Below are 24539 nucleotides of genomic sequence, written 5' to 3'. Positions count from 1 at the left end.
GCTTCTTCCCATCATTCCCTTCCAAATCTATGAATTACTTGTAAGCATCTCTGGTTGAAAGTACCTAGATCACATGCTTATGCTACAATTGCAAAAAGGCTATAAAAATTAGATTCTAATATCGTTCATTGGGATATACAGACATTTAAAATAGAGAACTCCCAAAGTAGGCATGTTCAAAGGTCCCACACTGCTGAAAAAAATGGTAAATGTCTACTCCCTTGGTTTCTCAGCAGGGCCGGAGTGCTGGAATACTGGCTGATTCAGAATATTGGCTGACGATCTAGGTCAGGGAGAATAACAGGGTCAAAAGGGAATAGTGCATTTCTCTTTAACTCCTCTACTCTTACTGACCCTCTGCCACTTGTTCTTGATTTATTAGCTGACTGTCTTTGAGCAAATTACTCAACATCTCTAGTCTAAGCCATCAATCTGCCTGGAGTCTCTCTGATTCCACTATTGCCTGCCAACAGTTCATTGCCACACACCAGCCAGACCCTGCTTTTTATAACATAAAGTTGATAATGTAGTTTCTGGGCCTAAATCTCTCTGATCACTGCCTAAACACCCTACCAGAGCCTGCAGGAAATTACAAGAATTGGTCCCTACCTTGATTCCCTTGAAGGCATCCAAGACCATTTTTTCCCTCATTAGTTGATTCTTAGTCCTACAGACCCCGCAACATGGGCAAGCTTGTCCCAAATTCAGGGCTCCTTCACTTGCTCTTTTCTCTGCCTGAAATGTTCTTCCCTCAAATCACAGCATGAGTGAACCCTTTTCATCATTCAGGTCTCAGCTCCACTGTCACTTCCTCAGAGAGACCTTCCTGACCACCCTATCTAAATTGGACACCCTCCCCCCCAAAAAAGAGAAAAACTCCTTCTACCATCCCTCTTGTTAAAATTATAGTTCTTATTAATATCTAAATTATCTTAATGATCTATTTATTGAAGCTGTTTATTTTTTGTCTGCTCCGCTAAAAAAGTGAGGTTCATGTTCGTCTCTGTATCTCCAGTGCCTAGAATTGTGCCTGGACAATTAACAAGCTTTTATATCATGTGCCAAACTCTGAACTTCTGGCTCAATTCCTTCCATCCTCTGCCTAATTCCAGGCTTCCCTTTGCCCCACTTCCTCGCGACCTAATTGAGTTCCCTGTCGTGTTTGAGCAGATGGGACCTCCCACTTCCCCTGAAACAGATGACATCCTCCATGGCTAGTGTAGGCTGAGTATCAGTAGCCTGGGAGTTGAGCACATGATCAGAGTCTGCAGGGCTGTGGAGTTTGAAAGAAATAGAGAGGGAGAATGATAAGAAAGGTTGGGGATATCAGGTAGGCCAGCAGGCAAGTGAGCAAAGGGGTACCAAAGGTGGCCATTGGTTGATAACAAAAGCTGGTGGACTTGCTGTCTGTCTAGGGCCTAATCTCAGCTGTCACTTCTTTCTGGATGAGTACAGCAGAGAAAAGCAGACAGGGCCAGGCATATGTCTCATCAAAGATCTATTTCTTAGAGACACAAAGACAGCAGGATTAACATCCATATGCTTGTTAATACTTCTTGTTAATACAGAGTCCCAAGAGCCAAGCTAATCCAAAAGGAAGAGGGGCACATTTGGGCTTCAATTATCCCAGGGATGTCTGAGTTATCTTTGCTTCCTCAGCTACAGGTTTGAAAGAGGATGGCATCATTTTCCCCTCAAGTAAAATCCTATTTTAATTGAGTTTCCTCTTGACATTTAGCTAAACTGACTCTACTTCAAGTATACCTTCCAGTGAGCATGTCCTCAAACAGAAAACAGGCATCCCCTGAGAATCTCTAATCATAGACCTTGACCTGAATGTTATGATAAGTGTGGTGTTAGTTTTCAGTCTTATCTACTTTCCATTTAATTATGTGAAATATCTAGATAATCACTTGCATTTCATTCTGCTAATGGACAGAGAGTTTTGACATCTGTATTAGTTATAATCCTTTGCAGTGGTGTTAACAGTCATGGTGGATCCTCCACTGCCCACTCATAGGGAAAATACCCCATTTGTCTTGTTTAGTTTGTGACGTGATGAGGAGCAAAATATCTCTTAATGCCCCTAACCCCATACAGAGGTCCAAATCTCCTACCATCTAATCAGAGGACTTACCACGGCCCAGGACTATTGAATGGCAGGTAATGAATAAGTGCACGGGGAGGTGCTCAACCTCTCGATCCTTCCACTCTGCAATCCCTGCTCTGTGACTGAAAGTTCTCTCCTTTGTCCTTCCAATCCATTCTTCCTCTCTCATGAGATTGTTAGACGTTTCTGCCTTTTCTCTCCCCTCCCCCAGGGGCAGCATTATCTAATCACTCCACTGTAGGGAAATGAGAAATGGAAATTCAGGCATGCTTCTTATCTGTAAGTTAGGTACAAGACCTCTTTGAATTATTGTTTCTACTTGGTGTGACTGATGGAGGGAAAAATCCCCTCCTGGATCAAGTAAGAGAGAAAAGGGGGAGATAAATACCCAGAAATAACAAAATGACTGCTTGGAGATATAACATTGACATGGTTACAAATAACGGAAACTATTTGAGGTACTTAGACAAATACGGGAGACTTCATTGCAGAGGAAAAGAGTTTCCCATGGAATGAAAAGGCTGGAACATTTGACATAGGGGTTTGAGCTCTCTCTGGATCCTTTTCTGCCTCTTTTCTGCTGCAACTCTTTTGTGTCTGCCACGTCTCTTTCTCTGTCTCACACTCATTCTTCTTTCCTGCCTTCTAGTTCTTTCTTTCCTTCTGCTGCGTACTGTAGCTCTTAACCCCACTCTGACTCTTTGTCTAGACCAGCTTCCTCTACTTCTGTGGTCTACTTGTCAGAAACGACCACTGATGCCTCCTGGATTTACCTGTCACAGGTCCAGCCACCCAAATTCCCAGGGAAAGGACTTGGAAAAGTCCACTCGAACTATCAATGGGAGTGGTGCTGGATTTATGTTATATGAACATAGCAACTGAAGCCAGTTCTGCAACCACGAGAATGGAAGTCACGGGGTGGGAGAGCAGGGAATGAAAGGTGAACAACTATATATACTCATGCTGCTGATAAAGACATATCCTAGACTGGGAAGAAAACAGGTTTAATTGGACTTATAGTTCCACCTGGCTGGGGAGACCTCAGAATCATAGCAGAAGGTGAAAGGCACTTCTTTCATGGCAGCATCAAGAGAAAATGAGGAAGAAGCAAAAGCAGAAACCCCTGATAAACCCATCAGACCTCGTGAGACTTATTCACCGTCACAAGAATAGCATGTGAAAGACCAGCCCCCATGATTCAATTACCTCCCCCTGGGTTCCTCCCACAACATGTGGGAATTCTGGGAGATACAATTCAAGTTGAGATTTGAGTGGGGACACAGCCAAACCATATCATATACGTAGCTGATATCTATTGTATAATTTACTTACAATTCATGGCAAATTATCTCCCTAATTGGTGAGCATCATACGAGTTGCCTAGTGGGTTTCATCTCACTTGAGATCAGAAGATAGCACTAGATCCATAGAAATAGTTGCAAACCTATCTATCCATAAAATAGAGATCTTACAGAAATCTATATCAGCTATACTTAACTAATTATAGGATCCTGCTCTTATCATTTCAGTTTGAGACATTTCTTGGTACTCTGTGTGCTTGCCCACAGATTAAGTGTTTTATTTTACATTTTTAACAGATGGGGAGCTCACTTCACTTACTATAATTTTCATGTCATTGAGCCAGATGGGAGTAAGAGAATTAAAAAATAAGGATGTATGAAGTAAATATCAATGTTGCTCCTGATTGTTTTTAAGGACTAAAATTCTAATGTCATTTTTTTCCTCCCTCTGTTTTTCCTCAGTGTCCTACTTCAATATTCTTTATCCTGTGATGACATGTGCACTTCACAGTACAAAGAAGGTAGAAGATGCTCAAGGAATTCTTGCGAAATAAACTGTATATCCATAAGGTACAAAGTGTCACAGGGCTGATTTTGTCATTTCCCTTCTGACAGAACAAGTAAATAGGGAACAGATCAATGTCTAAGCATACATCAATATGTATCGGAAGTCCTATACAGATATTTCTGGAGTATTATTCATTATTGTCTTTGCAACTCTAGGCTGTAAGCTATTTTCTTTTTTCAGAATTAGCAGTAGGTGTGGTTCCCTTAGGGAAGTACTAAAAATGTTCTGCTCCACATATGGCTTTCTTGGTGTTACTGCAGGTACATGTGTCATTGCTAGATGCAACAGCCTATCTGCTATTCTGAATGTATTTTGAGATCATTTGCCATAGTGTGGGCAATTCATTGGGGAAGCATTTATTAAGCACCTCCTCTGTGCCAAGTAGTGTGTAATTTCAGTAAATAAAAAGCTAACATAAATGGTTATGGTAAGGAAATGGTCTTGCTTTTCACCCCGTAAGACATTCTATATTTTTCCAAATACCGTAACTATTAAAATAGGAAATATAAATTCTAATTTATGAGTTGTTAGCTATTCGTGTTTCAAAATCATTTCTATTCCCCTATTCTTTCCATAATCATCAGAGTAGTTTTCAAAAATGAAATCTGCTCCCATAGCTCTCAGTTATTTTTTTCTCATTTTAAAATAGCTTAAACTAAGATTTACATGTACTAGTGGTAAGTGTTGTGTGTGCGTGTGTTTTTTCTTTCCTGACTTTTTAATTGAAATTCTTACTGTTCCCTTCTGGTGGGAGAAGAAAAGAAATACTTTTAACTGGGATTTTTTTTAACCTGAGGAATAAAAAATAAGTAATATTTTTATTTGAATTGGTTAACCATTCTCTCCATTTTTACAGTTGTCTGCAAGCCAGGTAGTGGAAATGTGGCCATTATCCAGTTAATTTGATCGTTGTAACAACCAGAACTGATAATGGACACATAAAAAGCCTTCTTGAGAGAAAATATATTTTCTGGAAGAACTGAAATTAGTGAAGATAAATGTCTAATAGGAAGATGAAGGAAACAGATTTTGATTTCTGCCAGCAGTAAGCTTTTGCTTGAAATCCCATATACAATGAAAGAATTAGCCATGACTTTAAAGCACTCTCAACCCTCCTTTTAGTTTAACAACCTCTGCATAATTTAAAAATGACTCAAGGCCGGGTGCGGTGGCTCACGCCTGTAATCCCAGCATTTTGGGAGGCCGAGGCGGGCAGATCACAAGGTCAGGAGATTGAGACCATCCTGGCTAACACGGTGAAACCCTGTCTCTACTAAAAATACACAAAATTAGCCGGGCGTGGTGGCGGGCACCTGTAGTCCCAGCTACTCGGGACGCTGAGGCAGGAGAATGGCGTGAACCCGGGAGGCGGAGCTTGCAGTGAGCTGAGATCGCGTCACTGCACTCCAGCCTGGGCGACAGAGAGAGACTCCGTCTCAAAAAAAAAAAAAAAAAAAAAAAAACGACTCAAGTGTATGTATAACTCTACCGCCTGATAGATTCTTGGAAAGAAGGGGGTCTTCTTTGAAACATTCTGTGAAATCTCTCAATTCAGCAGAAACAGGATTTACCTCCAGACTGGCTATTAAATCTTTGATATATTCAGTAACTTCCTAACCATAAAGTCCTGTTTTGCTCTCTAATGGATTCTGCCCACAATACTAATAGCATGTTTTATCACGGATCTTTAAGGTGTTATACAGCTACACTTTACCATCTTGATTTGCAAACGAAGGTTCAGAAAGGTGAAGTGATTCCGGATCTTATTCTTTTCCGTCCTCATTAAGCTTGCTCTGCCCAAGTCATATCTGGGAAGAAAACAAACCGTGACACAGATAACACCATCCATCTGGGTCACTGCAGCAGTTCTTAGTGATCCATCTGTACTGACACAAGAGATATGGATTGGGAACACTGATTACTCAGCCACTGCCACTCCAGCTCACCTTGGTCTCCTCTTTTCTGAACTCCTGCAATACTCACCCTTGATTCACACATTGGGCTCTCAATCATTCACTACTGGGCATTGTTGTTTGAGCATTTCTCTTGTTCATTTGTTTCACTTGCTCACAAGTATGAAACATTTGCTGTGGGGAGAGCACTATTGTAGACTGACATGCATGTTTGTAATTTTTTTATTTTAAGTCTTACTCTTTTAAATACCTCCATCTTTTCAAAATGACAAAAAAGGAAAATAAAAAAGAATTAAAGGAAACCTGGTTTTATGTTGCAGTGAGGAAGTATGGAGTCATTGTTCTCAGGAATTAAAATATAGAAAAGAAGATAGGACATTGTAGTGTTCATTAGGACTCTACAAATAATTCAGTTCTTTCCTTTCCCCAGGTATATGGTGGAATTGAAATTGTCTGCTGTCTCTGAAGTATTTCACCATTTGACTTATTTTGGCCAATGAAATGTGACTTGAAGTGATGTGTATGGCTTCTGTGTCTAAGTTCTAAGGGTCATTAGGCAATTTGTCACATTCCTTTTGTTTTATCTTAGTGATCATAGAATTACATGATAAAGTAGACTTTCCATCAGCCATGGTCTTAAAGTGTCCACTATAAGCAAAGCCTCTCTCCCAACCTTCATTGAATACATATCATGAGTACAAAATAAATTTTTGTTTTATTAAATCACTGTGATTTTTATGAACATAAATTCTCAACAAAAGATACACTTTTCCTGTCTAAAGTGTACAGTTCAGTGGTTTCAGTATGTTACAAACTTGTATAACCATCAGCAAAATCTAATTTTAAAATATTTTCATCAGAGCAACATCATTTAGGAGATTCTATTAACAAGAAATCTTGTATCCATCAGTGGCCATTCCTCATTTCTCTCTCATCCTTCCAGCCATGGGCAATCACTAATTTACTTTCCATCTCTATAAATTTACCTACTGTGGACATTTCACAAAAATTATCTTATTCAATATGTGGTCTTTGTGACTGTCTTCTATCACTAAATATGATGTTTTTGAGGTCACCCATGTTGTAGCATCTCTCAGTAATATACTTTATTGCTAGATACTATTACTTTGCAGTATATGTCATTTTAGAAATCCATTCATCATTTGATGGATATTTGCATTATTTTCTCTTTTTGGCATTGGTTAATAATGCTGTTGCAAACATTTGTGTACACCTTTTGTGTGAATGTAAATTTTCATTTTTCTGGGAATTTCTCTAGGAGTAGAATTTCTGGATCACATGGTAGCTGTGTTTAACAATTTGAGGAACCACAAAACTGTTTTCCAAAGTGACTGTACCATTTTACATTCCCAATGTATAAATGTCACAATGTATGAAATTTCCAATTTCTTCACATTATCAGCAACAAATTTTAACAATTGTTATTGTGCAACTTTTTTATTCTAGTCATTCAAGCAGGATGCAATGGCATCTTACTGTGGTTTTAATTTGCATTTCCCTAATGAGTAATGATGTTGAGCATCCTTTCATGTACTTATTCACAATTTGTAAATCTTTTTTGGAGAAATGTCTATTAAAATTCTTTGATCATTTTATAATTGGGTTATTTGTCTTCTTACTACTGAATTGAAATAATTCGTTACATATTCTGGATGCAAGTCCCTTGTCAGGACTTGGGTTTTTCATTCCTTAGGTTGTCTTTTCACTTTCTTGATGACAAGTTGACAAGACAAAGGTTTCTAATTTTGGTGAACTCCAATATTTCGCTCTTGTTCTCCAATGTTTCATCACTTGTGCTTGGGATGTATAGCTAAGAAATCATTGGCTAACTCAATGTCAAGAAGATTTACTCTTACGACTTCTTGTAATAGTTTTATAGTATTTGCTCTTATATTTAGATCTCTGACTCATTTCCAGTACATGTTTATGTATGGTATGAGGTAGAGTCCAAATTCATTCTTTTGCATGTTGATATCAGTTGTCCCAGAACCATTTGTTGAAAAGATTATTCTTTCTTCCATTGAATTATCTTGGCATCAGTCGACCATAAACATAAGACTTTTACTTCTGGACTTTCAATTTTATTTTTTCAATTCTATTCTCCAGATGTCTGTCCCTATGCCCATACTACACTGTATTAATTATTGAAGATTTGTAATACATTTTGAAATCTGGTTATGGAAGTTCTCCCAGCATTATCATTCTGTTTTCAGGATTGATTTGGCCATTCTAGATTTTTTCATTTCCATATGAATTATACAGTCTGATTGTTAATTTCTGCAAAAAAAAAAAAAAAAAAAAGCCCAGCTGGAATTTCAATGGAGGCTGCATTAAATCTGTAAGTCAATATGGTGAGTGTTGCCATGGTAACAACATATTGAGTCTTCTGACCTATGAACATAGGCTATTTTTTCATTTATTTAAAGCTTTAATTTTTTTCCTACAATGTTTTGTAGATTTTGGTGTACAAGTCTTTCACTTCTTTTGCCAAGATTATTCCTAAGTATTTTAATTTTTTGGATGGTATTGTAAATAAAATTTTATTTTGTGTACTCTTCATTGTTAGTATATAGAAATGCAATTAATTTTCATATATTGAGCATGTATCCTGCAACCTTGCTAAACTCATTTACTAGCTCTAGTAGTTTTTTAGTGGAGTCCTTTGAATTTTCTACATAAAAGATCATGTTGACAGTTTGGGAGGCCAAGGTGGGCATATCACTGGAGGTCAGGAGTTCGAGATCAGCCTGGCTAACACTGTGAAACCTCGTCTCTACTAAAAAAAAATACAAAAATTAGCCAGGCGTGGTGGCGCATGCCTGTAATCCCAGCTATTTGGGAGGCTCAGGCAGCAGAATCGCTTGAACCCGGGAGGCAGAGGTTGCGGTGAGCCGAGATGGCGCCATTGCACTCCAGCCTGGACAACAAGAGTGAAAGTCTGTCACAAAACAAAACAAAACAAACAAACAAAACAAAACAGAACAAAAAACCTAAAGTATAATGCCGTAGAAATTTTGAGGTTGGATGTTATTGCAGCATAACCTTGCCTATGTACCAATAATGCAAATATTAGGAACAAAATAGAAATGGATTCCATTTCATTGGGAAAATCAGAGAAGGCTTTTGGAAAAGTGACCTGGAGAGGATAAGCCTTGAAGAATGGAAGATAAGTCATTCAGTATGAATATGAAGTTCTATACCCTGACTTAGAGTAAACTCTTAAATAAAGAGTGGAAGAGAATACAGGAAATACAAGTTAGGAGCAGAATATTTGTAAAAGCTGTACTAGGGAAATTGAAAATGGAGATAGAGATAGGAGGTTCTTGCAAAATCCTAGAGAAGAATAGCAGGTATGACAGCTAAAAAGTAGTTAGTGCTGCCTATCCCCAGATCATTCCAGTGTTCACATTTAAAGCCTCAACAGTACCTGCAACTTACCTATCCAGACTTCTCCAGTCTTTCACTCCAAGCCAGATAACACTGACAGGCTGTTAAGCACAAATCTAGTGATGAGCCTTGCTCCTGGCTCCATTTTTACCTTGGAACCCAATATGAAGAACAATATGATTTTTCCACGTTCGAATTGTAAGACTGCTTTCAGGGGTCTGTGATCTTCTTTTCTTGTTTGCCAGAGTCTCAGGGACTCAATATGCTTCTCCTGCCTTGTTCATGTGGCTCTAGCTTATTTCCTACCTAGATTTTCACATCAATTATACCAACTATGGAGTAGAACCCAATGACCGCAGCTTCTGCTGATAATCCTGCAATCCTTGCACACAACCACACACAAAAAAGACACAAGGGTCCAAAATTCCTCAGAAGAAGTTTCTTCGGATTGACTGGTCTGTTTGATTTTGTTTGTTATTAGACTTTAAGGATATAACAAGATAACACACACTATATAAAGTTTTAAAAATCTAACATAGTTTTGTTGCCAGCGTCCCCTTTTGAATGAGTAACTGTGAATCTATTTCCTTCTAACAGTAATAACACTCGCTGGGTACCAGGCACTGTGCTCGGCACTTTGCTAATATGCTTATCATTCACCAGAGCAATGTAGGCATCCTGGTGTCCATTTCACAGAGGAGGAAAATGAGACTTACGGAAAGAGATTTACTAGGCTAAGGCCATAATTATTAAGTGTTGGAGCCAGTGTAGAAACCACGTTTATTGATTTTCTCCAAAACCCTCATTCTGCCATAAGTGAGTAAAGTTCACCAAACCCCTTTTATTCCCCAGTCCTTATAATGTATTGTCACAGTGACCTTATACTTCCATGCAGCCCTTTTTTCCAGAGTGTCAACTAATGACCTTTCCATTGTGTATTTATCTTATTGGCATTACTTGTGTTTAAGAAGCCTCTAAATTGATTGATGGTCGTTTTAGTAGAGTCTTGCCCTACATAAGCACTATCTTTTTGGAGTCCCATACTAGACTGGACCTCCTGGGAAATGGTTTTTTGCTGGGAACATAGAAGTGTTCAACTAATCTTTGATGAATAGATGAACAAATAAATAAAATTGAAGAATATATGAACAGACAAGTTTTCTAATAGGTCATTCCTGCCATTGTCATTTGCACTGTTCCGAGGCAATGTATCCTGTAGTAGAATTTAAAGCATACACTCAGGCATGGAAACAGAATCCCAGCCTCACTGCTTCCAAAGTCTGTGAGTATGGACACATTACTTCACCACTCTACACCTCAGGTTGTTCATATGAGTCATGTGAGGAATAATTTACTCTGGCATATGGAAGATCATATGAGATCATGAACGTGACGCAAATTGAACATTCATTGAATATTACTTTACGTCTCTTTAAGACAAATGTTGCAACCTGAGTTTTCTTCTAGTTTCCTTGTCTTGAACTAGTTCTCCTTTGCCTGGGTAATTGTATTGGTATCCTACCTAGCATCTAGAGATGGAGTATATCCTAAAGGTTGAAACCCAGATTCTGGAAACAAAGTGCCTGCGTTAAAGTCCAGGCCCCACCACATTGTAACTGTATGACCTCGGCAAAGTACCTTGATGGCACCTAGCCTCAGCCTCCTCCTCATCTGTAACATAGGGATAATTATAGTAGCTTTCTTCATGAGATGAAAGTTTATAATCAAATGACTTAATGTCTCCAAAGCACATAGAACCATATTTAGCCTCAGGGAATGTTTACTTCATTGTTACTACTGCTAGCACTACTACTACTACCAGTACTACCACCAACACTACTTTAGGCACTTAAGCAAAATATTTCTACAATGTTCTTCTTAGAGGTAGGACTCTACTTGAATCTCTGCCTACTGTTGGTTTCTACCTACTTAGTTAGGTGTTTACTACTGGATAGCACAAGTGTCATTTGTCCATCTGTCTCAACTATCTGGGTTGTTTGCTGCAGAAAATTGCCCCCAAGTACTTGCAATATGCTGAAGTTTACCTATCTCAACTTCAGTGTCTATTTATCCCTGATCTTTCCCATTTTGAGATTTATAGAGTAGCATCATTCCAATATTAAGTCATCTGTAGATCACTGAATGTGGTGTGTGTGTGTGTGTGTGTGTGTGTGTGTGTGTGTGAACACATATCACTTCTGCTGTCATTTGCTTCCTGACTCTTTGCTGTGAGCAACAATTTCTCATTTCCAGCAGTGTGTTTGTTCATAGCAGCCCTTCTTCTTCTGATGTGATGTCTCTAATCTGCTGTGGTTCTGCCAACTGGGAAAACCCAGTTTGTTTGAATTGTGTGTACACTAAGTGTAAAGAGAGTCTGACAGAGAGCCTCTGGGAATCTCCCATGAGTCAAGACAGTGAGAGTCATCATGTGAACATTGTAACATAGAGTCTGGCTGCTTAGAAGATTCCTTTTAGCTCACTTTCTTGCTCTTGGTTGTTGTCAGTAAAGGTAAGCTTTGCCAGGCATCTGAGTCTTGGAGAGGTCGAGCATTATTATTCTACTTTCATTACTAGGAATACAAAAGGCATTCAACTCATCTTTTGTTCATGGCATTGAAATATTCTGAGCCATATATTAATGAGACCAGAGGAAGTGTACCATACATTTTCTGGGGAAAGGTGTGTGAGGATTTTGACAATCTAACCTCCAAAACCCCTTCCAGCGTTCAAAATTCCAGCACAGTCTGAATCTTTGTCCAGGACAGATACTCACGCTCCCAGGCTCTCTGGCCCCAGAAGCCAGAGTGAAGAACTGTGTGGGGCAATACGGATGGCAACATCTAGGACTCAGTGACAATAATGCCAGTGGTGGTACTGGTGGTAACAGGTGCAGTGCAGTGTTCAGGATTTGACAGCAGCAACAGCAAGGCTGCTCTAAATGTCTGTCTCTGTGATGCTTATTTTGACTATGGATCCAATCTGCTGACCTCTTCCAGTCCCCTCTCATTTTCCCAGCCTGGTTCTCTAGCTCTCAACAGTACCATTACTATCTAATAATTTTCCAGTAAATTGCTTATATGCTTAAGTTAATCAGCACCAGTTCTGTTGTTGTCAGCTAAGAACCTTGTGTAGGACACATGGGTGATTCCTTATTTTTCTATCTAAATTGTATATATAAGAAGCACTTGAGTTCAAAGGATGGTTAAGCCATACATTGGATTATGTTCAGTAAATTTTATTGTCACATCTTTATTAACACAATTATTCAGAGGAGATGGTGTATTAGTCTGTCCTTACACTGGTAATAAAGACATACTTGAGATTGGGTAATTTATAAAGAAAAAAAGGTTTAATGGACTCAGTTCTATGTAGTTGGGGAGACCTCACAATCCTGGTGGAAGGCAAAGGAGGAGCAAAGTCATGTCTTACATGGCAGCAGGCAAAAGGATGTGTGCAGGGAAACTCCCCTTTATAAAACCATCAGATCTCATGAGACTTATTCATTATCATAAGAACAGCACAGGAAAGACCCTCCCCCATGACTCAATTACCTTCCACCAGGTCCCTCTCACCACATGTGGGAATTAAGGGAGCTACAATTCAAGATGAGATTTGGGTAAGGGACACAGCCAAACCATATCAGGTGGCAAAATTCTATTTTGACTCACTCCTTCCTACTTAGTTTACTCCCCTGAGCATCTTACAACTGAGCAAGTAGTGTTTAAATCGTTTTCCAAAAATCACTTATTTAAATAAAAAGAAAGAATTACAAAATTCTTTCCAGAGAAAGATTAGTTTGGAGGAACAAACCCAATGATGCCCTTGCTAATATGAAGTACATAGTAATTATTTTTTGACAGCAGAGAAAAGCAAAAGGTAAAATGTGAGTACACTTTTATGTTAGTATTTGCTTTGAGGTATGCTAACTTCCTGGAAGAGTGGAAAGAGCCACAGGCAAGCATCAACTCAAAATGAACACAAATATGTTTACTCAATTACTTTACTGTTCCCTAGTTCCTGAAAAGGATTTCAAAAAAGTATCCGTCAGTCTTTCCATGTGGCTCATGAGTATTAACTATCAAAGAAAGTTATGTGGGGGTATGTGTGTGTGCATGACTGTGCTCACACAAGAGAAAAAGAGAGATGCAAGGGAAAGACATGTTCTTGTTGCTTAGAAAGAACCAGAGATGAGATCTGCAAAATCAGTAAAATAATGTCCATTTTTCCCAAGGACATCTCTTACTCCTGGTTCCAATTTGTCTTGAGACTCGATTGTTTTCTGGCCATGTGTTCTGCATAAACTCCTGTATTCTGAAAAGAAACTTGTTGGTTTTGGTTATTTGCCACTAAAAAATCTTGACTAATGCAGGAATAGATCAGGATCTATAGATCAAATAGGTTAGCATCTCTTAAAATGTTATATATAATTATATTTTATAATAAAATATATGATAAAATATGTAAATAAAAAGATACATTAATATATATTTTTATAATAAAAAAGCTACACTATATTTATCTGGAGAGGAATAAAGCCAGTCTCCTAAATTTTAAGTTTGTTCTGAATCTTTCAAATGATAGCGGAATGATCTTCCCATACTTATCAAGAAGTGACAGGAGTTAGGAATTTAAAACCTGTTTTTGAATCATTTGATTTGTAAAATGTTTCTCGAGGCTTCAACACAATATAATTGGCTGCCTTTCCTCTTCTTTGAACTCAATGTAAATGACCTGTCAATTTCTGCATATGGCTTTCTAAATTTAGGCGATAAGATAATTTACATTTACAAGGGGTAACCCAAGAAGATGCATAGTGCAACTCTATAACTAATTCAGGCTAAAGGATTGTGATGGAGACTATTATTTGGTGAAGAAACAAATCCTATTAAGTAATAAACATAAAGCATAACTATAAGAATGGTGAGAAAAGGAAGATGGCAAAGTCATAGTAGTTTTTCAGAAAGTAGAATCCAAAGAAATATATTTAGAGACTGTTACAGAATCATCATCTATATTGAATTTTTGCAGAAAATATGCAAGTTGCAAAAATATGCAAATAAAAACACTTTATCCCATTAAAGTATTTTGAAAAGAAAAGCAAATTCAAAATACACTCAAGCTTCATACTATTCTAGCTAAATACAAGCATTTAAAAAATAAGAAAACAATGATTGACCTGGACAATATATTTAAGATATTTGGGCCATGTCAATATAGAGTACTGTAAAGAGAAGATTTCCTTCTTATTCATGTGGATTTAGTGTTACATGATGAAAAGACTCCATCTAGCATAATGGTGAGATAAATCTGGTTCACATTCTACCTTTGCCAACGTATTAGCTATCTGAATTTGGACAAGTCATTTAAAGTCTCAGCCTCTTTTACTTATCTACAAAACTGAGTTGTTAGCAGAATTAAAAGATGTGGAAGTTAGGTTCTGCTCAATAAAAATTTAAGAGTCAAAGTAAATAGGCATGTAGCTAACATTGCCATCCAAGTAGAGTGTTTTATACCCTATATTACTTGGTTTGCCTACCCACCAGTATAAATTTTATACAGAAGTGCAAATGATGTTTAATCAATTCGGCTAAATGGATATTGTTATACGTTGGCAGCCACATGGCATATTTTAAATGATCTACGGCTTCGTGTTCAGAGATCTAGTTTTGACATTGGCTCTGCTATCCAGCAACTGAGTGAACCTAAACATGCCACTAAAATCACTTGAGCTTCATATTAAAAATTGGAGAGGAGAGGGAAATAATGTTAATGTAGAACCTATTTCAGAAGGTTAGAATAAAAGTAAATGAGCTAACATGTATGAAAGTGCTTTGTAAAAAGCAACTCTCCAAATAAGTGTCAGATGATGAAACACGCAAGAGGAGGGTTTTGTAAGGTACTGTATTTGAGATTGTCATGAAGGAGAAGAAAAAAAACAACCTTGGCAATTACAAAATGAAAATAAGATATTTAATTTAGAAATACAAAATAATCTACAAACTTTTACTTCAAACTTCTTTAACTTTCTTCCACTTTGTGTGGCATGCATAGTGCTCTCATAGCAACGTGTTTAGAAGGTTGTAAGAGGAAGGCTGCTCAAAAAATACATTACGCAGATTTGGAAGGGGGTGGAGGTAAAGTTAGAATTTCTGAGTCATGAAAACATCAGATAGCGCTTTCTGAAAGGTGTAACTTTATTTAAAATTGTGCTGCTGTGAATTCTATCATGCCGCAGACACCTCTGAATCAACAATCTCTGTTGGCAAATTGTTATGCTGACAAATTCTCACAAAGACTGAAAATTTCCATTTTGTAAACAAATAAGTGGGTTCCTAATGATCTAGCTTACCACCTGGAATTTTGAAAAGTGGAGCCCTGGCTTGAGTGACCCTGAATAATCTATTTCTTGCATTAGCAAAGCAGATTCAATTATTTATCACCCAAATCAGAGTCACTGTATGAATGTAATATCAAGTCTGATACTCTTCGTCAAGCTAGGGAAGCAAGAACAGCACATCACTGACTTCACTGGCTGGAGTTCCTAAGATAGTAAGAGTGGCATGATGTGCTAATGTGGTCTTCTTCACAACACTAGGGGCTCTATTTCACTTCTATCCATAACAGAACAAATTTATTTCATGGAAGAATGATCCACAGGTTTCCTGACCAGGATATTTGATGTACACACATGGGAATGCACCTGCAGGCAAATAAAGGTTGGGTGATGGGCACTCTTTCTGCTGGGTCACAGTCAGTCACAGGGGCTCTGATTTTGTGCCGTTTGATCACTACCCCCAGCATCTACGAGGAATGAACTGGACATGTGACATAGCCACACAGCTGGGTGAAAAATCATCAGCCATCACAGTGAAGGGAAGTAGGTGAGGTACATGTGCATGCCATAGACTTTGGAGCAAGCAAAGTGCACATATGTGACAAAAGGTAATGTATGCACATAACAAAAGATATGCAGGAACAGTAGTGTCCAAGAAGGGATGTCAGACTTGGAGATAGGAGGTGCTGGGCCCAGACCTTGGATGTAGTGCGATTAAATGAGATGCCTATTAAAAGCCTAACACCAGGTCTAGAATATGGGAAATCCTCATATGTCAGTATTATTAGGAAGTAATTTTCTTTCCACTCATTTAATAAAATTACAATTTGGGCATCACCTACATATTAAAGGGGGTTTCATTTCATGATCACAGGCTCCTTCTAGCTCAGTGAGTAGAATGAACCTAGTGGTAATTTTACCTTTGGGCACCCTTGTTTTATAAAGAGCTAGGTCCCATTGTTTTATAAGGATAAGGCACCTCTCTAGCCTACTAATTGGTGGTAGGGTGAGAGAATGGAGAGGGGAATGCTTGTTTTTGATCACAGTCTTGGTCCCAGGCTCATTTCTCATGTACTTTCACCTTCCTCTTTCTAGATGCTTTAAATTCTCCAGCCCATGTCTGGGATGGTACAGATTTACCTGTGGTCTCATGAAGAAAGAGCAGGACCCAAAAGAAACAAGGAATCTGGATGTGTTTGTCATCAGATCAACAACCTAGAAGTTGGAAGGTCTAGTCCTGTGTGATCATGCAATGATCTTCTTTCCTATCTAGAAAGCAGAAATGATATCCAGCCTTCCACACCTGTGAACACAGGCCTGAGCACCCATTGTCCAGGTTAACAAAGATGTCCTCAAGGGCCAGACCTGAGAAAAATTAGAAAATAGAGGTGGTATATTGCAACAAGCACTGGAACAGAAGCCGTGATACCTGGATCCTGGCTCTGCCGTTAACTCGTTATATGACCTTGAACAAGTCATTTCACTTGTTTTGAGTCTTGGTTTTGAGTCATTTGACTTGGTTTGAGTCATTTCATCTTTTGAGCCTTGATTTTCTTGTGTAAAATGTTTTACACATACGAAATGTTATTACATTTTACACATAAGAAAACCAAGGCTCAAAAAAGTGAAATGACTTGTTCAAGGTCACATAACTCATTAATGGTAGAGCCAGGATCCAGGTATCACGGCTCCTGTCATGGTTCAAAAACTCCCAGTATTTACTGACAAGAAGAAAACGTTTAGAAAATATTTTAATCAGATATAAAAAAAAAAGTTGTCTTGAAAATCAGGGTCAACCTTCCACAATTATGCCCTCTCCCTCTCATTTGTCTCTCATTCTTTCTTTCTCATTCCTCAGGTTAAGAAATAAATCTAAATTATTTATCATAAAGTGTTACCACCATAGGTGACACTTCCTTTATTGGCATTTGTGCGCTAAGAAATCAATATCTGGTGTTAGGATGTCAGATGCTTGCAAGCTGAAGAATGTGGAGGAAGATTGTTTTTGCATGTACATGCGTGTGTGTGTGTGTGTGTGTGTGTGTGTGTGTGTGTGTTTTGAGGGAGGTGAGTAATTGGTATCCTCCTTAGGTAGAATACTCCAAAGACAGCACCCTCTTTAGCTGAGGCAAGGCTGGTTGTGCAGAGAGCCTTTTAAAGCGTGGCCCACAGACAATGTGAAATTCTGTCTCCTCTGCAGCCTTGGTCTGCAGTGACACTGGCAGATGCTAAACTTCGGCCTGTCTAGAACAGTTAATTAGGTTATAGAGGCTGCCAAAAATCCCAAAGTCATCCAAAGAAAATGCAACACTGAGATCTGAAGCAAAGGTCAGAAGACACAAACACTAATCCTATTTCTAAGAAGAGAGAAACAAAGAAGTAAGAGAAAAAAGAAAGGCAGGAAGGCAGGTCCCTCACAATCTGGCAACTTCTAATCAATCTTTTATAAACAATATTGAGATCAGGCATAAAGTGATCCTAGCTCTTTTCTCCAGTAATAGATACTGTATATTCATACACGATGATAAGCAATAAACACCGCATATTCATGACCTTTCCACAGCTCTCAGTCCATACCTCTTGGGACAATAGAGGATCTTTCAGGGACCCCCTTCTTGCTGAGAACATTTCCACCCGAGAATGAGTCTGGAGTGAAGAAATTGAATCAATTAAAGACTTCTTTACGGGTTGCATCAAATTATCACAAAGTAAGAACTGCTGCTGTCTGCCCCCTGGTTCTCAGGAGTGGAGAGGCAGCCTTACAAACCTAGAGACCCAATTCTTCCAAAGAGGTTACCCCAGAACGTGTGTGTTGGGGCTGGGGTAGGGTAAAAAAATGAACAGCAGTGCATAGGACTTCACTGCCACCAGCAGGCCCCAGAGGAAGTGCAGGCCCAGAGGAGGCCGGGCTGCTTAGATTAGGAGCATCCAGGCAAGAAGAGAACACTTGCGTCTGAACTGCCTCACCCGGTGCACACCCACCCCTTCCCCAATCTCAGAGATTTGGAAAAACTGTTCTTCTTCCCTAAAAGACAGGTGTTCCTGCCCAAAAGCCCAGAAAAAGTGATTTAGAGACTAAACTGCAATTAAGGCTACAAACACTCCCTTCTCCCGGCGCCCTTGGCCCCCAACACAATTAGACTTTATTTTGCGAGGTCTTCGTTCCTGTCCTGGCTTATGCAGTATTTCCATGGGTGCAGTGGAGTGGAAGGGAGACGGTGATTTTACATCTGGGTCCCTCTGCGTCTCATGTCACCTAGGACGTGGACTGCACCCCTGTGCCGTCCACCTTGAGCCAGGAACCCGAGGACGGCCCCGCGTCCGCTGTGGCCGCCCTGGATCAGCTTCAGGTGGAGCTGACCTACGCGTGGCACTGACTTTGAAAAGCGGCTGAAGCGCACACAAGAAGCTCCTGCCCACAGCCCGCTCTGATTTCTCGCACCCGGGTCCCAATCCACGGCCACTTGCACTTTGCGTAACGTTGCGCAGGGGGGCGCTCCAGAGAATCCACACCCTCCCGCCCGGCCCAGGTGCGCACCGGGCCGCGCGGGGCTCCAGCAACCTGGCGGCCAACGGACCCAGGAGCTGCTAGGCAAGCAGAACAGCCGGTGAGTGCACCTTGATGGGAGCAGAAAGGCCCCGTAGGAGCCTTGGAGGCCTCGGAGGAACTACCCGCGGAGATCCGCTCCCGGAAAGGTTCCGGGACCACGCGGCGAGGAGCACGTGAACGGCGCAGCTTGGCTATAAAAACCCCGCTCAGGCGCGCGTGGGGAGCAAGCGGAGCGGCAGGACGCTGCCACCTGCGCCAGGAGAGATAGGGATGAAGCGATCGTCCCTCCAGGACGCCAGAGACAATCTGGAGACTTGATGCTTCAAACTCTCCGGGTCTGGCTTGGGGTTGTGTGTGCGTCGAACTTTGAGGCTGGATTCCCTGCACTTGGGCAGAGACGCGCAGACGCCCGCGCGTGTGGATTCCCGAAAATTCTCAGGGCTTGTGTGACCTTTAGGAGAGTTGGAGGGGGCGTAGTAGAAATCTCAGGCTAATTGACTTCTTGTCCTCCACCACTGAGGCAGCCAGGAGCCCTCGGCTGTCCACAGAAGAGCCAGGGAGGCCCCTGCGCACCCCCGAGGCCCCCGCGCCCAAGCCCCGGCCGTCCTCTAAGCCGCAAGTTATTTCTGCGCCCGAGAGAGGCGGGCTCGGATAAAGTCGGGACGCCTTCTCGTACATAAAGTTTCATCTGCTCTCCTCGCTCGCACGATCCCCGCCGCCTGGCGGCCCCCTCCTCCCACGGCGGGCGCGGGCGGGGAGATGGCCGCCGGCGCTTCCCGGCGCAAACGGGCGCTGCGCGCGTAGCCGCCGCCACGCTGACCTCCCGCTCCGGCTGGCTGCTGCTCTGAGCCCTAGCAGCGGGCGAAGGCGGAGGCCCAGAGGGGCAGGAGACCGCCGCGAAAGGGGCCCGAGGGTCCGTATGGCTGCTCCTCGCCGGTGGGTGCTGTGCGCCACGGAGCTCGCCAGCGGCGCTTCGGGCTCGGAACGGCTCTGAGCCGCGCCGCCTGCTGAGATCTACGCTGCCGTTCCGTGGAGCCGCGGGCAGGAACCCGAGGAGCAGGAGGTGGCGGCGGCAGCAGTGGCTGTTCCTCCCAGAGGGCGATGTGGCCGGCCGGCGCGGGCACCAAGCTGCCCTGTCCCCGAGACTCTGCGCTCCGGCGGGCGGCTTTCTCTGGGAACCTCACGGCCCTGCCCTCTCACCTCGTGCCCGCCGGCCGCAGCGTCCGAGTCTTCATCAGCGCCAACCCTGAAGGTACGTCCCTCGCTCGGGTTTGCCCGTCCGTCCTTCTGTCCGTCAGCGCTGCGGGAGCCGGAGAGTGTGTGTCCGCCCCACAGCCCGGTGCGCCCTGCGGTCCCTTCCTCCAGCTAAAGCCGTGGCCGCCCTGAGCGCGTGGGAATTTAATTTGAATCACTTTTTTTCTCCCCTCGCTGGTCGGTTTTGCCTGCCTCACTTCTCTTAGGACACCCATTCTCCACCCCGGGTTATTCCCCTGGGTCAATCCAAGAAACATCCAAGGCATTAGCCGGCCCTTCTGGAAGCTCCATTCTGCCGCCGCCGCCACCACCACCACCTCCTTTCCCCCGCCCCCCCTTTTTTTTAAAGCAGTTTCTTCTCCGAGATGACCACAAACACAAACAGTAGCTCTCCTCCCCGAGGTGGGTTCCTGAGTGCGGGGCTACCTCCTTGGCCACTTTTTCCAGCTGAGGCGAGGTGAGTTCCTTGAGACTCTCCTCCTGCAGGTGCGATGGTGCCCTTTGCAGAGGCCAAGCAGACTTTTGTGAACCGGAGGTCGAGGGGGACACCCTCTGTGGGTCCCGGAACAGGCTTCGCAGTGGGGCGCGCAGGGTGAGCCCATCTCCTCAGTTGGGTCACAGGGCTTGGTCTCCTGTATCTAGAACTTGGCCTACTCAGTGATGGTCCTGCTTAAGGCACCTGGTAGGCACTCCATGAAAACTTGTTGATTTCTTGTTGCATTCACAACCACAGAGGTTGAACGCTGGGCGGTCAAATCCTGGCTTATCACTACCTTCCAGTCCTTAGTCCTCAACGTTAGATTTCATTCAAAGTAATTGGGGGGTTGGGGAAGGAAAGATGTATTTGACTGGGGCAGGATAAAACTGCAGGAATTGCTCTTTTCTAGGAAAAAAAAAAAATGTTTGGCTATGAGTCTATAGGAGACTGACAGAGGTGAAAGATTTGAGAATTAACGTTTTCTGCACTCTAACAAGCCTTGGGTCGAAAAGAGTCAAGGAGAAAAGTCCACATTCAAACGATCATGGATATAATTCTCATTTGAAAACCCAAGGTTCTGGTTTCTTAAAAAAGCTTTCGGAGAAGACCAACAAAAGTAACTTTCTAGAAAATTACCGTTTCAAAAAAAAATAGCACTAGCAGAAGTCTGAGGTAAAGCTTACATTATGAGAAGGAGTTGGGGAGAGAATCAAAAAGATAACATGCACTAATTCGTATTAGAAAGACGATATACTCCTGGGGGACGGCACGACTGTCCTTTTATCAGTTTACAGTTCACTTTCAAAGAACTTAAGGAGGCTTTTAGGATGATATGGTAAACTCAAAAAATCATTCTATCTCAAAGTTGTCTTCTAGGATTTGTACCTATATCTGGATTTAAAGAAAGAAAAATGGAGATATTCAGACTATTTAAGGCAATTTGCAACTTAAGTGTTCAGGGTTACTTCTTTAAAATATTGCTAGAACATTTTTAAGTGAGAGAATTATGTTAGAAAATGTTTAAAGGTTAGACATTTTTAGTTCTGAGCTTTTAAAAAAGTCATGTTAAATGTGTTTCAATCTGCTGATGTGAAGCTAGCTAAATCACTCTTTTCCTTTAAACATGCTGCTTCTAAAATACAATAAAAATTCTGTTAATATGTGTAATTTTTTCTTGCTGTCTAGATTTGCAATTTCTAAGATAAAAACGATATTGAATTTATACTGTCAGCTTAATATTGAGTTAGTACTCAAGGTTAATGTCATTTTTTTAAGCCTGTCCATATGATTCTTCAAATTCCCTAGTTTCTTGAACTAAAAGCTTTAGCACAGATTAACCCTAGGAAAGCAAACAGGAGGGAGGAGCCAGTCATGCCCCTTGGCTACGGTTTGAGCTGGACAGCTTCCACAAGGATCTTAACAAACAAAACAGAAATGTGAAGCTTACCTGGGAAGTTTCAATAGGGGCAGGATCTCAGATTTTATCCAAATTGGAGAGCCGATGGCATCTTAAATAAAAAAGACAGATGGGCATTTTTAATAATCTGAACGTGAAGCCTTAAAATCTTGGTAAATGCTCTGTCAGAGGCAGCACTTGACCATGGGATCTTTATGGATGCAATTTAGAAAGCAAATGCTTGTGTTTTGGTATGATCCAATATTAGATTCTTGGCCAATACTGAAGAGCCTCTCTACTGTCAAATTAAGACAAAGAACATTATCTCATGCTTTCCTTTACAAGCGGAAATCCAATTTATGTTCCAAATAAAAGCTGCTTTGTGTTGAACTCACAGCAATACTCAGAAGCCAGCAAGGATTTTGCTTGGAGTATTGTTTTAATAGGTAATGCTTTACAAGGCTTGCATGGAATTTCTCCATCGGTAACGAAGATAATAGAATGAAATAGATAATAGAATGAATAGAATTTTTTTTTTTGAGACAGAGTCTTGCTCTTGTCACCCAGGCTGGAGTGTAGTGTTGCAATCTTGGCTCACTGCAACCTCCGCCTCCCGGCTTCAAGCTATTCTCCTGCCTCAGCCTCCTGAGTAGCTGGGATTACAGGTGCCCACCACCACGCCCAGCTAATTTTTGTACTTTTAGTAGCAACGGGGTTTCGTCATGTTAGCCAGGCTGGTCTCAAACTCCTGACCTCAGGTGATCCACCTGCCTCAGCCTCCCGAAGTGCTGGGATTATAGGCATGAGCCACCGCACCTGACCGTAGAATTTCTTTAGAATGAAAAAATTACTTTCCCATATATTATTTCATTCAGTATTTTAATTTTGATTTCTATCCCCAAACAACCCTCTGAGGGTAGTGGACCGGGGTCTTCCATCTATTCTACGGATGAGATTACTGAGGCTGTATCAAATTATACCACTTGCCGGAATTCATATAGCAGAGCGAAAGAGTAGAGCCTATAGGACTCTGAAAACACTTGATATTCTCTTGTCCAGCCTAGGCTCTTGACAGATCTCTGTGAAATATCTCACACTACGTGGGCAAGACAATCCAGATAGGGGGGATAAGCGCTGTTCAGCATCTTCCGGCTATCAGACTTAAAGAGTATGAACAGCGGGCAGGGAACATGGCTGTGCTGACCCACTTTGCTCCCACCAAGAGGTAGTCCGAGGCATTCAAGGAAATTTCAGAATGTGCTGGACTCTAATTGACACATTCTTGTCCAGAAGTGTATCTGCCTCTGACTAGTCCCCACCACATGGAAGACGCTGGAGAAGGACCCATGTGGGGGAGGTGATAGCATTATCCCAGATTTTCTTAAGTGGATGGGCCTTGGACTTCATCTAGTTCCACCTCCCACCCAACATAGAAATTCCATCTGTGACATCTTCATCAATCCTTGGAAGTTTTCTAGTCATTTAGCTACTGTACTTCTGCCAGAACAGCACTTATAGCTCCTTGGAAAGATGATTTTAAAGCCCACATAAAATCCTTTACTGTGATTAGCCTAAATAGCCCATGCATATGGAGATGAAAGGAACCTGCAAGATTCTCTCCCTGTTATTAGAGTGTAAAGGTCCTCCTCTTCTCTGTCTTGATTCTTTATCAGTTTATAGGAAGGTACAGCCTTAACACAGAAGGAAAACCGAAATATCACTTTTATTACTGATGAAAACAGTGCAGGTCCACAATCCATTATCTGTGATCATCTGGGCCAGATGTGATTTTGGAATCTCTTTTTTCAGATTTTGAGGAAAAATACTTATGTACTGTCTAATATGTGGGGTCTGGGGAAACAACCCATGTCGGATATGAATAGGTGTATAAGGAAACATGAGTTCACTCTAAGTCAGTGTTATACAGAACTTTCTGTGATGCTGGAAATGTCTCTCTGATATGGTAGCACCAGCCACATAGGGCTACTGAACATTTGAAATGTGGCTAGTATGACTAAGAATATGAATTTTTAATTTTATATAATTTTAATGGATTTGAATTTAAATAGACATATGTGGCTATTGTATCAGATAGCAAAGCTCCAAGTGGAGTGATACAGGTTGTAAGTAGCTTCATGTCAGTCAAGGTCAGGTTTGGCCATCAAGGACTCAGGTTACTTCAAGTTTTGCTACCAGATGGATTGGGGGAAATCTTTTAGTTTCAAAG

The 24539-nt window shown here is 41.3% G+C and overlaps 1 protein-coding gene and 1 long non-coding RNA gene across 3 annotated transcripts in view; one reads left to right on the top strand and one right to left on the bottom strand.

Moving 5' to 3' along the window:
- Positions 1-2147: 2147 nt before the first annotated feature.
- Positions 2148-24539, bottom strand: part of LOC131381712 (uncharacterized) — a 106533-nt gene continuing 84141 nt past the window's right edge. For both annotated transcript variants that reach the window (XR_009210603.1, XR_009210602.1), the window contains exons 3-5: positions 22364-22424; positions 5694-5787; positions 2148-2345 (exon numbers count right to left, since the gene is read on the bottom strand). This is a non-coding gene — a long non-coding RNA (uncharacterized LOC131381712). The remainder of the gene's footprint in view (positions 2346-5693; positions 5788-22363; positions 22425-24539) is intronic.
- LOC116456878 (NACHT and WD repeat domain-containing protein 2-like) overlaps positions 19994-24539 on the top strand; it is a 110383-nt gene continuing 105837 nt past the window's right edge. Inside the window, exon 1 of the mRNA XM_032135737.2 lies at positions 19994-20436. Within this exon, the coding sequence (XP_031991628.1) occupies positions 20286-20436 (151 nt within the window). The 5' untranslated portion in view covers positions 19994-20285. The remainder of the gene's footprint in view (positions 20437-24539) is intronic.

This window comes from Hylobates moloch, unplaced genomic scaffold, assembly GCF_009828535.3.
Source record: "Hylobates moloch isolate HMO894 unplaced genomic scaffold, HMol_V3 SCAFFOLD_17, whole genome shotgun sequence".
NCBI lineage: Eukaryota > Metazoa > Chordata > Mammalia > Primates > Hylobatidae > Hylobates > Hylobates moloch.
The sequence above is the reverse complement of the archived record's forward strand: the minus strand, read 5'-3'. Positions and strand labels throughout refer to the sequence as shown.